Source organism: Pristiophorus japonicus, chromosome 9, assembly GCF_044704955.1.
Source record: "Pristiophorus japonicus isolate sPriJap1 chromosome 9, sPriJap1.hap1, whole genome shotgun sequence".
NCBI lineage: Eukaryota > Metazoa > Chordata > Chondrichthyes > Pristiophoridae > Pristiophorus > Pristiophorus japonicus.
Genome location: NC_091985.1, coordinates 132,288,173 through 132,302,607, shown reverse-complemented (window position 1 = coordinate 132,302,607; position 14,435 = coordinate 132,288,173). Strand labels below are relative to the sequence as shown.

The following is a 14,435-nucleotide window of genomic DNA, read 5'->3' as shown; positions in this document are numbered from 1 at the left end:
CTCTGCCTCTATCTTGTCTGTCCCTTTCATTATTTTAAATGTTTCTATAAGATCACCCCTCATCCTTCTGAACTCCAACGAGTAATGACCCAGTCTACTCAATCTATCATCATAAGGTAACCCCCTCATCTCCGGAATCAGTCTAGTGAATCGTCTCTGTACCCCCTCCAAAGCTAGTATATCTCTCCTTAAGTAAGGTGACCAAAACTGCACGCAGTACTCCAGGTGAGGCCTCACCAATACCCTGTACAGTTGCAGCAGGACCTCTCTGCTTTTGTACTCCATCCCTCTCGCAATGAAGGCCAACATTCCATTCGCCTTCCTGATTACCTGTTGCACCTGCAAACTAACTTTTTGGGATTCATGCACAAGGACCCCCAGGTCCCTCTGCACTGCAGCATGTTGTAATTTCTCCCCATTCAGATAATATTCCCTTTTACTGTTTTTTTTTTCCAAGGTGGATGACCTCACATTTTCTGACATTGTATTCCATCTGCCAAACCTTAGCCCATTCGCTAAATCTCTTTGCAGCCTCTCTGTGTCCTCTACACAACCCACTTTCCCACTATACTTTGTGTCACCTGCAAATTTTGTTATACTACACTCTGTCCCCTCTTCCAGGTCATCTATGTATATTGTAAACAGTTGTGGTCCCAGCACCGATCCCTGTGGCACACCACTAATCACCGATTTCCAACCCGAAAAGGACCCATTTATCCCGACTCTCTGCTTTCTGTTAGCCAGCCAATTCTCTATTCATGCTAATACATTTCCTACGACTCCGCATACCTTTATTTTCTGCAGTAACCTTTTGTGTGGCACCTTATCGAATGCCTTTTGGAAATCTAAATACACCACATCCATCGGTACACCTCTATCCACCATGCTCGTGATATCCTCAAAGAATTCCAGTAAATTAGTTAAGCAAGATTTCCTCTTCATGAATCCATGTTGCGTCTGCTTGATTGCACTATTTCTATCTAGATGTCCCGCTATTTCTTCCTTAATGATAGCTTCAAGCATTTTCCCCACTACAGATGTTAAACTAACCGGCCTATAGTTACCTGCCTTTTGTCTGCCCCCTTTTTTAAACAGAGGCGTTACATTAGCTGCTTTCCAATCCGCTGGTACCTCCCCAGAGTCCAGAGAATTTTGGTAGATTATAACGAATGCATCTGCTATAACTTCCGCCATCTCTTTTAATACCCTGGGATGCATTTCATCAGGACCAGGGGACTTGTCTACCTTGAGTCCCATTAGCCTGTCCAGCACTACCCCCCTAGTGATAGTGATTGTCTCAAGGTCCTCCCTTCCCACATTCCCGTGACCAGCAAAACGGTTGCTGCCTGCAATATTCCTTTAGCCATTTGGGCTTGATCTGTTAAAGAGAATATATTTGTTCGATTTGTTTCAATTTGTTTTCTGCCTGTACTAATTCCTTTTTGTGGCCAATTAAATCTGTTCTTGGCATTTTCAAGCTGGACTTTGTAGTGGTCTGTCACATCCTGACCTTGGTTATTCTGCTAGGTACACCACTATATTTGCTAATTTTGGAGAAGACAGAGGAGGAACTGAGAAGTAATGAGATGAAGATATATTTACAGCTTAGGGAGTTACATCCCACCTGCTTTTACTCACCCGTGTATATATATTGACTGATGTGCACTTATCATGCGATGATCTCTCTCAGGAGGCAGTGATGGAAATAGGCAGTTTTCTGCAACCATTGCCTTATATCGCAATATTTCACAACTACTATTTTATGATGCCTCATCCCAAATAACATTTATTTTTGTTAATAACGTGTGGTGAATGCTTTGTCAATGTTTCTTACTACAATGGTCCCCTTTTGTGAAAACTTTGTTTGCCTTTGACCTAATCGTGTGGTACTTCTAAATGATTCCCTAGTGGGAGGAGGAAGAGTGTGCCTTTTGAGAATGAGATGTTCCAATATCGTCTGCTGGCACCATTTATAATACGACAGTGGTTGCTTGATCCTGCATGTTTTCAGGCACGTCTGGAGACATTTGAGTAGGGTGGTACAGATGTGTCACAATCCTGAGAAACAGTGCCATCATCCATTCCAATTCATGCCATTCCCTTCGTGCTGGGAATTCCCTCAGCATGTCATGTGATCTGTGTGGGTGCATACCACTAAGCAACAAAGAGGTCATGAAAATCCTGTATAATGACAGTCACAATCCAATTCCTAGCAAACTGAATCCAGGCTCGACAGACTGCTTATATTAAAGGTCAGAAGTGGGGATGTTCGCTGATGATTGCACAGTGTTCAGTTCCATTTGCAACCCCCCAGATAATGAAGCCATCCATGCCCGCATCCAGCAAGACCTCGTCAACATTCAGGCTTCGGCTGATAAGTGGCAAGTAACATTCGCACCATACAAATGCCAGGCAATGACTATCTCCAACAAGAGAGAGTCTAACCACTGTACCTTGACATTTAACGGCATTACCATTGCCGAATCCCCCACCATCAATATCCTGAGGGTCATCATTGACCAGAAACTTAATTGGACCAGCCACATAAATACTGTGGTCACAAGAGCAGGTCAGAGGCTGGGTTTTCTGTGATGAGTGTCTCACCTCCTGACTCCCTAAAGCCTTTCCACCATCAACAAGTCAGAAGTGTGATGGAATACTCTCCACTTGCCTGGATAAGTGTAGCTCGAACAGCACTCGAGAAGCTCGACACCATCCAGATAAAGCAGCCCGCTTGATCGGCACCCCATCCACTACCTTCAACATTCATTCCCTCCACCACCATGGCTACAGTGTGTACCATCTACAAGATGCACTGCAGCAACTCGCCAAGACTTCTTCAACAGCACCTCCAAAACCTGCGACATCTACTACCTAGAAGGGCAAGGGCAGCAGGTGCATGGGAACACCATCACCTGTAAGTTCCACTCCAAGTTACACACCATCCTTCATCGTTGCTGAGTCAAAATTCTGGAACTCCCTCCATAACAGCATGTGGGAGTACCTTCACCACATGGACTGCAGCGGTTTAAGAAAGCAGCTCACCAACACCTTCTCAAGGGCAACTAGTGATGGGCAACAAATGCTGGCCTTGCCAGGAACAAATATTAAAAAAAGACTGCTTATACTGAAGTCAAAGCATTCATTGGGGAATCTGCGCCTACACTTAAGATCTCGGTCAGCAGGAGCCCCATTGCAGCCATGCAGCAGTCTACAGATGCAGCTAGTGAATTGCTACATCCTCACCTCTACATTTTTCAGGCTCTTCGGCAAACTCCATGAAATGCTGATGGTCAAATATCTAGCTCCATTTGCAGGCTGGCCCTGCAAGATCTGAATACTTGATTTTTATTTAGCATCTGAAAGAATGCTGGAGTTGGTCCTACATTCAGCCGATTTCTACCTGCTCCGTTGCCACCTCCACTTGCTTTATTACTACCTGAGCACTAAAGGGGCACAGTTCAGTTTTCACCCGGGGGAGGGGGGCTCTACCGCCTGGGAGCTTGCAGAGGTGCTGCTGCGCCCCATGGTTAGTGCCCCAGGTCGCCGATGACGTCAACGCCATGCATGGCGACCCCTTACCGCCCCGCATGTCGCGAAGCTGGCCGACGTCCGCTCTCGGGCAGTGCTTAAAGGGGAGGGCGCCAGTGCCCCGGGCCGCCATCTTTTTTTGGTGGCTGACTGTTGGGTAGGCTCGACGATGGCAGTCCTAGCATGGTCCAGGCCGACATCGTGCAGCCCGGCACTCTGCCTTGGGTGCCGGGCTGCTGGCCCGTTCGCACGCTGCCCTGTTGGCCCAGTGAAGGCCATCAGAGGCCGTGCAGAGTGCACAGCGGCCCTCCCCTTTAAGCAAAGGGGAGTGGCATTGAAGTATGTCAGTGTTACGTGGAACATCCGCATAGCGCTTGACTCCCCGTCCCAGTAACGCCCCGGTTACTGCCCCCAAAGGAAGTGGATCGCAGGAGATTGCACTCCGCTTCTTTTCTGGGTGTGGTAAGGGCTATTCCGCGGCGAGGGCAGGACTTCCACACCGGGCGTCAAAAGTCCCAGCCCCGGAAGGTTACCGCCCCCAATAGGGGTGCAAGGCAGTTTCGCCCCCCTTTGTGTTAATCTGCAGCAGTGCAGTCTGTGCCTGTTCGCCAGTCAATAACTGAATTAATTGAAGAGATGACGGGGGGAGAGGCGAGGGTGAGGAGAAAGAATGAAAAGTAAACAATTATACTAGTGCTGCCCTCCAATTTTCCCTTCCTCCCATCCTCTCTCTTACCTCTGGCCCCAGAATTTGGGAGATCCTCCCCTCACAGGGAGTCACTAAGCACAAGTTGTCAGATTCCCCTCTGTTACAACCTCCTTCCACTTGGTATATGATATTGGCTTATGTAAGCCGACATTAAAGAGACTTGTGTGGGAATAAGAAAGAAAATTTCTCGGGTTAGAGAGAACGGAACGTTCCATTTCTGCCCAGGTGGGAAACTGGGAATTTGTGGCAGAACCTGGTTATATTGGGATGCCGATCATTTTCTGTTCGCTTTTAAATTTCAGTGACGGAGGTGCATGGGCGGATCATTGGCCATGAACCCCCCCCCCCCCCCTGCCCACCATATGAAGAATCTTATATGGGGAGTTATGGGGTACCTCAGGAATTCCTTTTACACACGCTATAGGCCTCACAGACCACTGCGGGCCTTATGGGGCCTGTAATCTTTATTATGGGGTGTTAATCAATCCAAGAGAGGATCTAATAGTTTGACAAAGAGGCTCACTTTCTAAATTGGGTGCACAATATACAAAGATAATTATCTTCAAGGCCTTGCCTGGCTTCCTTTTGCTGTCAAAATGGTATGGTGCCTCTTTATATTCCTGCTGGTGGTTTAGGGAATTGCATCCAAGCAAAACAAATGTTTCCATTCCAATAATTTGGGATGCAGTCACTGGGTGGCGGCTAGAGAAGATGGGAGCTACAGCAGCGCACCTGGAATTTCAGGACTATTGTCACTTTAGTGCTCAGCCTACCATCTACCTAATGTGAGTCCATGCAGCTAGCTTGTATTTTGGTGGTTTAGTTTAGCAAAATTTATGCATGTTATTATGTATGTCTGAATGCTGTAGTGTTGTTTCTCTGAAACTGCAACAAGCTGCTGCCGTTCATCTTAAGCAAATGTCAGCGAGGTGTGAATACACTTACCTTTGCAACTTTTCTGACCTTTGACATTTCGGTCACGATTTCGCCTACCTCGGCAGGTCTAGAGCGGCCAGAGTAGGTGGCAAGTCCCAGCCTCACTGCTGGCTCCAGCGTGCTGTGTAAAATAATTGTCTATTGATTGGGCTTGTTAAGCCCGCCCACCGCATTTCCCGGGCCAATTGCAGGAAACGGGTCTGATGACATAATTTGATGACGTGTCATCAGCTGGTTTCCTTAAAGGAACCATGTGCAAATTGATTTTGACAGTTGTGCTGTCAGTGTTCTACAGCATTGAGCTGCTGCAAACACTGGCAAGCCCTGCATAGAGGTGCACAGCTGCACCCAGGCTTTCCCTTGACTCCTCCATATAGTTATGGAGGGAGTCACAACAAGCAGGGAGGTTCTCTTCCCTTCCAATGGGCGGAAGAGACCTCCCCAAGAGATCAACACAGCCTGGTTGCACATTGCACAGAAGAGCACAAGCAGGAATGTCGTCAGGAGGACCAGGTTGCAGTTGCGCGAACCTTTCAATGATCTCAGTGGATCACAAAATGTTAGCACACAGCCACATTCAACCTCATCCTGCTGTGCCTCTCATCACATCCCCATCACTCTGCCTTCCCTAACCTACTTCTGCACATCGTTACTCACATCAACTTACCTTGCACCTCCATCCATCTGTCTCTCTCTATGTTATCACTTCCCCATCTCAGTAACCACCCCTCACACTCACCCTCAGCCTCATCCTGGTCCAATCATACCAACTAACAACACACAAGGGTAGGCACTTGGGTATTTTCGCCAATGTTAATGTAAAGTTTCTGTTAACCCCCCCTGTTGTCAAACATTGAAACCTTTATTTTCAACACTTTGCGTTCTTGGACAGATTTGTGTGCACCTTTGGAAATGGTTTCGTGAGTTGTAGTGAATGATGAAACATAACGGTACTCTGCAATGGTGATGAGTGTAAAAGGAATGGTTTGGGCATTGTCGGGATGCTTTCTGGTATTTGTGTGGGATAGTGCCAACCTGGCACATCATGTGGCAACCAGGATGTACAGCATCAAGTGAAGTTAATCTTACCATGGTGAGGCCAGCCCTGACCTCCAGGCAGCAATATGGTCAGCTGCTGATGCCCTGTGTTCAGTGCAGCATCAGTTGATTGCGGAGAAGTTTGGCTTATTGTGGTGGGATTCTGAGGACCAAAGTGAGATAGTTTCAAGGGCACTGATGCTAATGTAATGGATGGCAGGTGAACTTGAGATGACAGAAGCGATCTATCAATGGTGAGAGAGGTTGTTCCAGTGAAGTGAAACTGGATAGAGAGATTACTCCAAATACTTGCAACCTACATAAAGATCAATGTGCCTTCCAAATGCAGTAAGCAAGAGCTTTTGATCTTGGGAAATGAACAGCTAAGAGATGGGAGCTTTTGCAGCTGTCAGGTAAAGAAATTAATTCATGGTCACACAACTCCCTGATGTCCTTCCTGAAGTGATCACCGAGCAGTGTTAACCTCGTGGAGAACCTGGTAAAATGTTAAGTTCAGCTCAAAATTCTTTTTAATAGCCTCTTAACAAGGTCATAATGACCTAAATTGCCTCCCCCGCTGCTGCATGTCAGGTCTGTTCAGCGTCGACAGACTGATAACTGGTAAAGTAGTGTGGCAGCAGGTTGACAGCGAGGTCCCGACCCGCTGCCAATCATTTCAAATTTCACAGCTGACCCACCTCCTATCCTGTCCTGTGAGCGGTGGCAAAATTCCGGCCGTCCTTTCTCTTCAGAGAGGGTCAGAGAGAAGTCACATGCTGTGCCACCTCCATCTAGGCATTGAACACGTTGGCCTAGAAATTCATCTTGGGCGGTAGCACAAAGTGGGCGGTATTCGATCGGCCGCCCGTTATACATAGTGCCTGATATTCAGTTCCACTTCAATCAATGGAACTGAATATCAGGCATTGCGTATAATGGCCATTTTCCACCACCGCCCAAGTCAAATTTCTAGCCCATTCAGTTTTATCAGAAGCTGTACTGAGCACCTCGGAGGACTACCGTTTTTTTTTAAGAACTGCATGGAGCAAAACGTCCAAAATTGCATCCTCAAAAGGAGCAGTGCTGCTGCTCCTTCACCTTCTTTGTTGTGGTCATTTTAGGTGTGTAGAATTTCTTCCTGGGCAATGTGCATGTCAACTCAAGAACGCAAGCAGCAGCATTTTGATAACTGCTCTCACATGATATCTTGTCCATTGATCTCTGCACGCTCGTTGTGCATCAGGTGATCTGAATCACAATAATATCCGAATGTGCTGTTCATCCATGATTAACACGCCATAATGCCACAGGTGCATGGTCCTGGCACCATCTTCTGACCACAGAAGCAGCCCCAGAACTGCTTAAATATCTTATCCTTGGTGGCAAGCAGTTGGGGTATAGAAACATAGACATAGAAAATAGGTGCAGGAGTAGGCCATTCGGCTCCTTGAGCCTGCACCACCATTCAATATTCTCATGGCTGATCATGCAACTTCAGTACCGCATCTCTGCTTTCTCTCCATACCCCTCGATCCCTTTAGCCGTAAGGGCCACATCTAACTCCCTTTTGAATATATCGAACTAACTGGCCTCAACAACTTTCTGTGGTAGAGAATTCCACAGGTTCACAACTCTCTGAGTGAAGAAGTTTCTCCTCATCTCAGTCCTAACTGGCTTGCCCCTTATCCTGAGACTGTGATACCTGGCTCTGGACTTCCCCAACATCGGGAACCTTCTTTCTGCATCTAACCTGTCGGGTCCCGTCAGAATTTTATATGTTTCTATGAGATCCCCTCTCATTCTTCTAAATGATCCAGAGATTCATGATGCTAAATTGTTAAGGTCAAGAACCTCTCTTATTTCTAATTATGTATTGTGCTTATTCTGGTACATAAGATAGTAAAGAGAGAATGTGTTTCTTAACATCTTCTTTCTTTTGCTCTTTAATATTTACCTGAGAAGAGCGAGTACATTGACTATTAGTAACTGGGAAAAATAGGATAGAAAATTATTAATGTTAACTCGATTTTCCTTATTTTCAGAGAAAATAATTGTATTGATTTGAAGAAAGAAACAGAGATCAAAATAGAGGCATTGTCTTCAGACCACAAGTTAAAGGTAGTGCAATGTTGCATTTTAAACTACTTACTATGTTAAAATGTGTTATATATAATGTAGTAGAATGAACAGAAATGTGGATTAAAACTGAACGTGCATAAGACTAGAATAAGTTTGCCAGCATTAAGTCAGAAACAAATTTGTGCTCAGTAAAGATTTATAACAGGAACTTATTTATCGCAATCTGTATAGTCAAAAGATTTCACTATTATTTTTGTTTGTGTCTGAATAAATATAACTTTTCCAAACAAAGATGCAACAAGGATTTTTTCTACAAGATTTCCATGCAAAAACTTTGTGCAATATTTAAAATAAACAAAAACTCTTGCAAAGAAAATTAGTAACAGTCTGAAATTTTATTCACCAGAAAGTTTGTTCAGATGATTTCAAAATAGGTAAATGTACCGATAAACACCAGTACAGGAATGTGCAGGAGAAAATGAACAGCAAAAGAAACTGTATTCTTAACGCGATCACAGACTCATTTATTTCACATGGCAGGAGGTGCAACTCTAATTCCTTTTAAAGTTATTTGAACATTACTTGTGTTGGTTGATCATTAAAAAAATGTTATTGTTTTGCTATTTGTTTTCTTACCTGAAGGTGAAAATTCTCATATTTTAAAGATAATGAGGCTGAATTCACGGCCCCTACGGGAGAGTATGAGGTACGCATGTGCCCATAGGGGCCCCGCAAATTCCAGGGTTAGGTATGCACTGCGCATGCGCCGAAACCCGGAACTTGCGATCTGTCAAGAATCCTCTTGACAGATTGTACGAATCTGACAGAAATGGATAGTCACTGGTGGAGAGTTGGACTATTTGTTCAACTTCTGCCCAGCGAATGCCCGTGAAATTCTTACACCTGAGAAAAGCTTGTACATGTATTTTTGGGGTATTCCCATTCATACTTGTGGTGATTCCGTACATACGGAACTCACCACAAGTATGAATGGGAATCCCCTTTCTTTCATTGGTTGGGCCGGCCCACATGATCCCAGGGACACTTACGAAATGCTCGCACTCCTGGGAAACGTCGGTCTCTACGCAGGCCTATTCGCAGAGGCCCAGGACCGTAAGCCGCCGAACTACCAGGTAAGTTCGTAGATTTTTTTCAGGTCGTAGGCATCCGCCCATGGGAAGCCACCGACCATAATTTCTGCACCAAAAGCTTAATGCATTTGCATGACATTCTTTTGTCCGCTACTTTAGGCAACAATGGTTAACTCCTGCGTTAAATTACCTGACAAAGAAATTTCATACTAAGATGTTAATATCACCAACAGCAATTTCCAGACTCTCGACTCCACTTGGCATCTCTGCAGGGAACAATTGAGACTGGTAATTTAGCATGCAGTGTGATTCATATAAATCAGGCAGTAATGTTCAGAACTGCAGTGAAGAGGATATGTTTTAAATGCATTGACTGATCTAAGGCACCACATTTTAAGAATGGAATTTTCCAACATTGATAATTCTGCTTATAGTTATCTGAAAAACTGTGCCCTGAAACATTCAGAGACTTTAATAAATTTTAGCTATTAACATAAGTATATGGCTCAGATTCAAAAGAGGAATGGAAAATCATAAAAACGCAAATTCAATCTCCATCATGGTGGGAAGCATATTTTTTTATCCTTGTGTATAACTGCTGTTGATGGGAGATATACAATTATTTTCGAAACACATGCACAAACTATTGCTATTTTTATCTTGTTCATTCTGCAATACAAGTTGAAAAAAAAATGCTTACTGTTTACCCACAAAATCATAATTGTACAATGTAATTCATACAATGTAAGCACTGTGGAAAACGGTTTACAGAATTTTTCTCATCCTATTGTAACGTTATACTTTCGTCAAATCCATTCCTCTAAATTTTGCTTACATGCAAATTTTTCACTCCCAGCAGCAGTTTTACCCACACCCACATCAATCTGTACCAGAAGCTCCACTAATTGAAAACGTAGTGCAAAATAGCAAACTATCCATTTGAGTCTGTTTAAAATCTGCCAATAGCAAGTCTGACATAAACTCCTCCAAAATCTAGACAACTGTGTGATTTTTGAGTTCACGTTTCTGTGTTGACTAACACAATAACCTTCTGTACTTGCATTTCAATGGTATATGACCTGTGACATTCCTTTCTTTCAACAGGTAAAAGAGATTGTTACTCAGCAGACCAAGGAATGGTCGGAAATGATAAATGTACATTGTGCAGAAGAACAGGAGCTAAGGGATCTTCATTTGAGCCAACAGTGTGAATCGTTAAAGAAACTGCTCATCAGTATGCATGAGCAACAAAGTCAGCACCTCAAACTTATTCACGATAGGTATGTAACAAGCTTAGACATGTAGGCCTGGATTTTTCAATACTGGGGTGAGCGGAGTGGAAAATTGCCCACAGGTTGTTGCCCCTTCTGAGATTTTTAGCCAAAAGTAGTAGCAGCTGCAGCTGCTGGACGTGCCTCACCAGATATGGGTAGAGGTACTTTAGTAAGTATGTAATGACGAGCGATGCCCTCCATCACATTGTCCACCATTGTCATGGCAATACTGGACGCTTAATGTGCCCGTGTAAAATAGGTGTTGATACAAGGAGTGGATTAGCTTTTTAAATATTAAATCCCCATTCGTCCCCATCCCTGCCCCACAACACCCACAGCCAGAGCACCTGTGAAATTTGAGGTTTTTATGATGGATCATCATCTTGTTATGGTGCAGGAGACTGTTAGCTTCTTCAACACTGCTGCAAGTGCCCAGGGCGTGCTGCAGATTCTGCGACTCCCCTCCGGTGAGCCCCCTGGCGTAAGTGGATAGACCAGCTAGAGCACCGCCACCCCGCCCCCCCCCCCCCCCCCCCCACCTGCAAAAATCTAATGAGGCTGACCCCAGGAAATTCATGGGGATCAGCGCCAGACCAAACAGATAGGCAGATGTCCTGGCCCGCCACACATCTGGTGGTAGTCCCGCCAATTAGTCAAATCCAGAATGCATAATGTATATAGAAATTGTTATATATCTCCGCATCACTTAATAAATTAAATCCTACTATTGCAACTTATCTAGCAATGTGATGACCTGTTGCTTACTACATGTTTTTGCAATGTACAAACGTCAGGTTCCAGATTTTTAAAATCCTGGTGCGCACATATACCAGCACTTTTACATAAGAAATAGGAGCAGGAGTAGGCCATACGGCCCCTCGAGCCTGCTCCGCCATTTAATACGATCATGGCTGATCCGATCATGGACTCTGGCCAACTTCCTTGCCCGCTCTCCATAATCCTTTATTCCCTTATCGTTTAAGAAACTGTCTATTTCTGTCTTAAATTTATTCAATGTCCCATCTTCCACAGCTCTCTCAGGCAGTGAATTCCACAGATCCACAACCCTCTGAGAGAAGAAATTTCTCCTCACTTCAGTTTTAAATGGGCAGCCCCTTATTCTATTATGCCCACTAGTTCCAGTCTCCCCTATCAGTGGAAACACCCTCTCTGTATCCACCTTGTCAAGCCCCCTCATAATCTTATACGTTTCGATAAGATCACCTCTCATTCTTCTGAATTCCGATGAGTAGAACCCCAACCTACTCACCCTTTCCTCATAAGTCAACCCCCTCATCCCCGGAATCAACCTTGTGAACCTTCTCTGAACTGCCTCCAAAGCAAGTATAACCTTTCGTAAATATGGAAACTGCACGCAGTATTCCAGGTGTGGCCTCACCAACAACTGTAGCAAGACTTCCCTGCTTTTATACTCCATCCTCTTTGCAATAAAGGCCAAGATTCCATTGCTGTACCTGCATACTAACTTTTTGTGTTACATGCACAAGTACCCCCAGGTCCTGTTGTACTGCTGCACTTTGCAATCGTTTTCCATTTAAATAATTTGATTTTTTTCTGCCAAAGTGCATGACCTCACTTTTTCCAACATTATATTCCATCTACCAAATTTTCGCCCACTCACTTAGCCTGTCTATGTCCTTTCGCAGATTTTTTGTGTCCCCCTCACACATTGCTTTTCCTCCCATCTTTGTATCGTCAGCAAACTTGGCTACATTACACTCGGTTCCTTCCTCCAAGTAGTTAATATAGATTGTAAATAGTTGGGGTCCCAGCACTGATCCCTGCGGCACCTCACTGGTTACTGATTGCTAACCCGAGAATGAACCATTTATCCCTACTCTCTATTTTCTGTTCGTTAGCCAATCCTCTATCCCTGCTAATATATTATCCCGAACCCCGTGAACTTTTATCTTGTGCAGTAACCTTTTATGTGGCACCTTGTCACATGCTTTTTGGAAGTTCAAATACACCATATCCACTGGTTCCCCTTTATCCATCCTGTTCGTTACATCCTCAAAGAGTTCTAGCAAATTTGTCAAACATGGCTTCCCCTTCATAAATCTATGCTGACTCTGTCTGACTGAATTTTGCTTCTCCAAATGTCCTGCTACTGCTTCTTTAATAATGGACTCCAACATTTTCGCAACCACAGATGTTAGGCTAACTGGTCTATAGTTTCTTGCTTTTTGTCTGCCTCCTTGTTTAAATAGGGGCATTACATTTGCAGTTTTCCAATCTGCTGGGACCTCCGCAGAATCCAAGCAATTTTGGTAAATTACAACCAATGCATCCACTATCCCTCCCGCTACTTCTCAAGACCCTAGGATGTAAGCCATCAGGTCTTTTAAAATATAGGAAACTACAATTCTTCAGTACCTCTATATATCCTAAAGAAAAGCACACTCTGAATTGCATTCCAGACCAGTAACTTACATCAGAGTTGTGGTAATATTAATAAACCACCTGAGATTTATCCCGACAGTTTGACATTAGTACCTCTGTCTCACTGAAGTGCTACTGCCTTGTAGCACACTCCAGACTCTGTCTATTCGATGGTCACATTAAGTACAGAATGACTACAATACACACAGAAGACAGATTAATTCCCCTGAATCAGCAAATGCTCATCTATTAATGATGCATAATAGCAAAACAATTACTATCTAGACATGAGATGAACTGATCCCATCACATTTATCTTCATTGATGAAAATCTATCCTGTGTAGTCTGTGTTGCATAGAGATAAACTGGCGCAGTGTAGACAGAAATTGTTTAGAATCCTTATTTCTGAGGTCTCGGTTTCATCTATTTGCCTTTTTTCAAAATTTAAAGTTAAATATTTTTTGTATTCATTAAATGAATTAAAATTTAATGGAAATAAGCATAAATCCTGAATTGTGGAAAAAAATTGAAATGGTCATGGTCAAGCAAATGAAGCACTGAAGGGGGAGAAATTGGCCTCCTTTGCACCTCCCGTTAGCGCCTCTGAGGGGCGATAACGGGGCGCTACCGGCTTTGCGACTGGGCACGGCGAGATTACCGACACCCCCGAACTTGCCTTGCAGGTTAGCAGCAGTGGTAAACCCTAACACCATGATCTCCTGCGTCCCAGTACCGCCCCGGATGTGAACTTCGGTTCCATCCCCTGCAGCATCGCCGGGTGTCATCACTGGCAGCTGCAGGAGGCACTGTAAGGGAGGCTGGCCGCTTGGGGAGCGGTATTTCAAGGGACTGCCGGTGAGGGAAGGGCAAAATCTTTTGTGAACCCTCTGTGCATTTTTGTAACCTTTTCTTCCGCTAAGATTAATCAGGCCTGCATTCTGTTAGAGTGCTTGGGGCTGATCGTCGCAGATCATGATTGATGTCAGTGAGCAGGGGAGTCGATTTATTGCAGAGCCTGCAGCAATGACCTTTCCCTTTAAGGTCGGGAAAGAGCCTCCGTTCCAGGCAGCGATGCACGGGACATTGTGCAGTGCTCTATCACTACCGCCCCCCCTTGTCTGGTTTAGTGCTCCAAGGGAAGTACTTCCTTCCTGGAGCTCTAAACCGGTAATTCGCATCAACTTCACTTGCGTAGCACCTGCCGATATTTTGTGCTCCTGCAAAAGTTACCATCCCAAAAGGGGTGCTACACAATTTCTAGCACCAATTGCTTTCTTAAACCTCTGAAAAGAAAATGCTGCCAGAGGAAGTGTCACTTTGCAATGAAGTCAATGGAAAGTAATATTGGGCGGGGTGTAAAATAGGCAGGCGAT

The 14,435-nt window shown here is 44.5% G+C and overlaps 1 protein-coding gene across 1 annotated transcript in view; it reads left to right on the top strand.

Annotated features, from left to right (window-relative positions):
- The window catches only part of plcb4a (phospholipase C, beta 4a), a 600,847-nt gene that overhangs the window by 502,835 nt on the left and 83,577 nt on the right, over positions 1 to 14,435 (top strand). The window contains exons 33-34 of the mRNA XM_070889861.1: positions 8,257 to 8,332; positions 10,489 to 10,664. Coding sequence (XP_070745962.1) covers positions 8,257 to 8,332; positions 10,489 to 10,664 — 252 coding nt within the window. The remainder of the gene's footprint in view (positions 1 to 8,256; positions 8,333 to 10,488; positions 10,665 to 14,435) is intronic.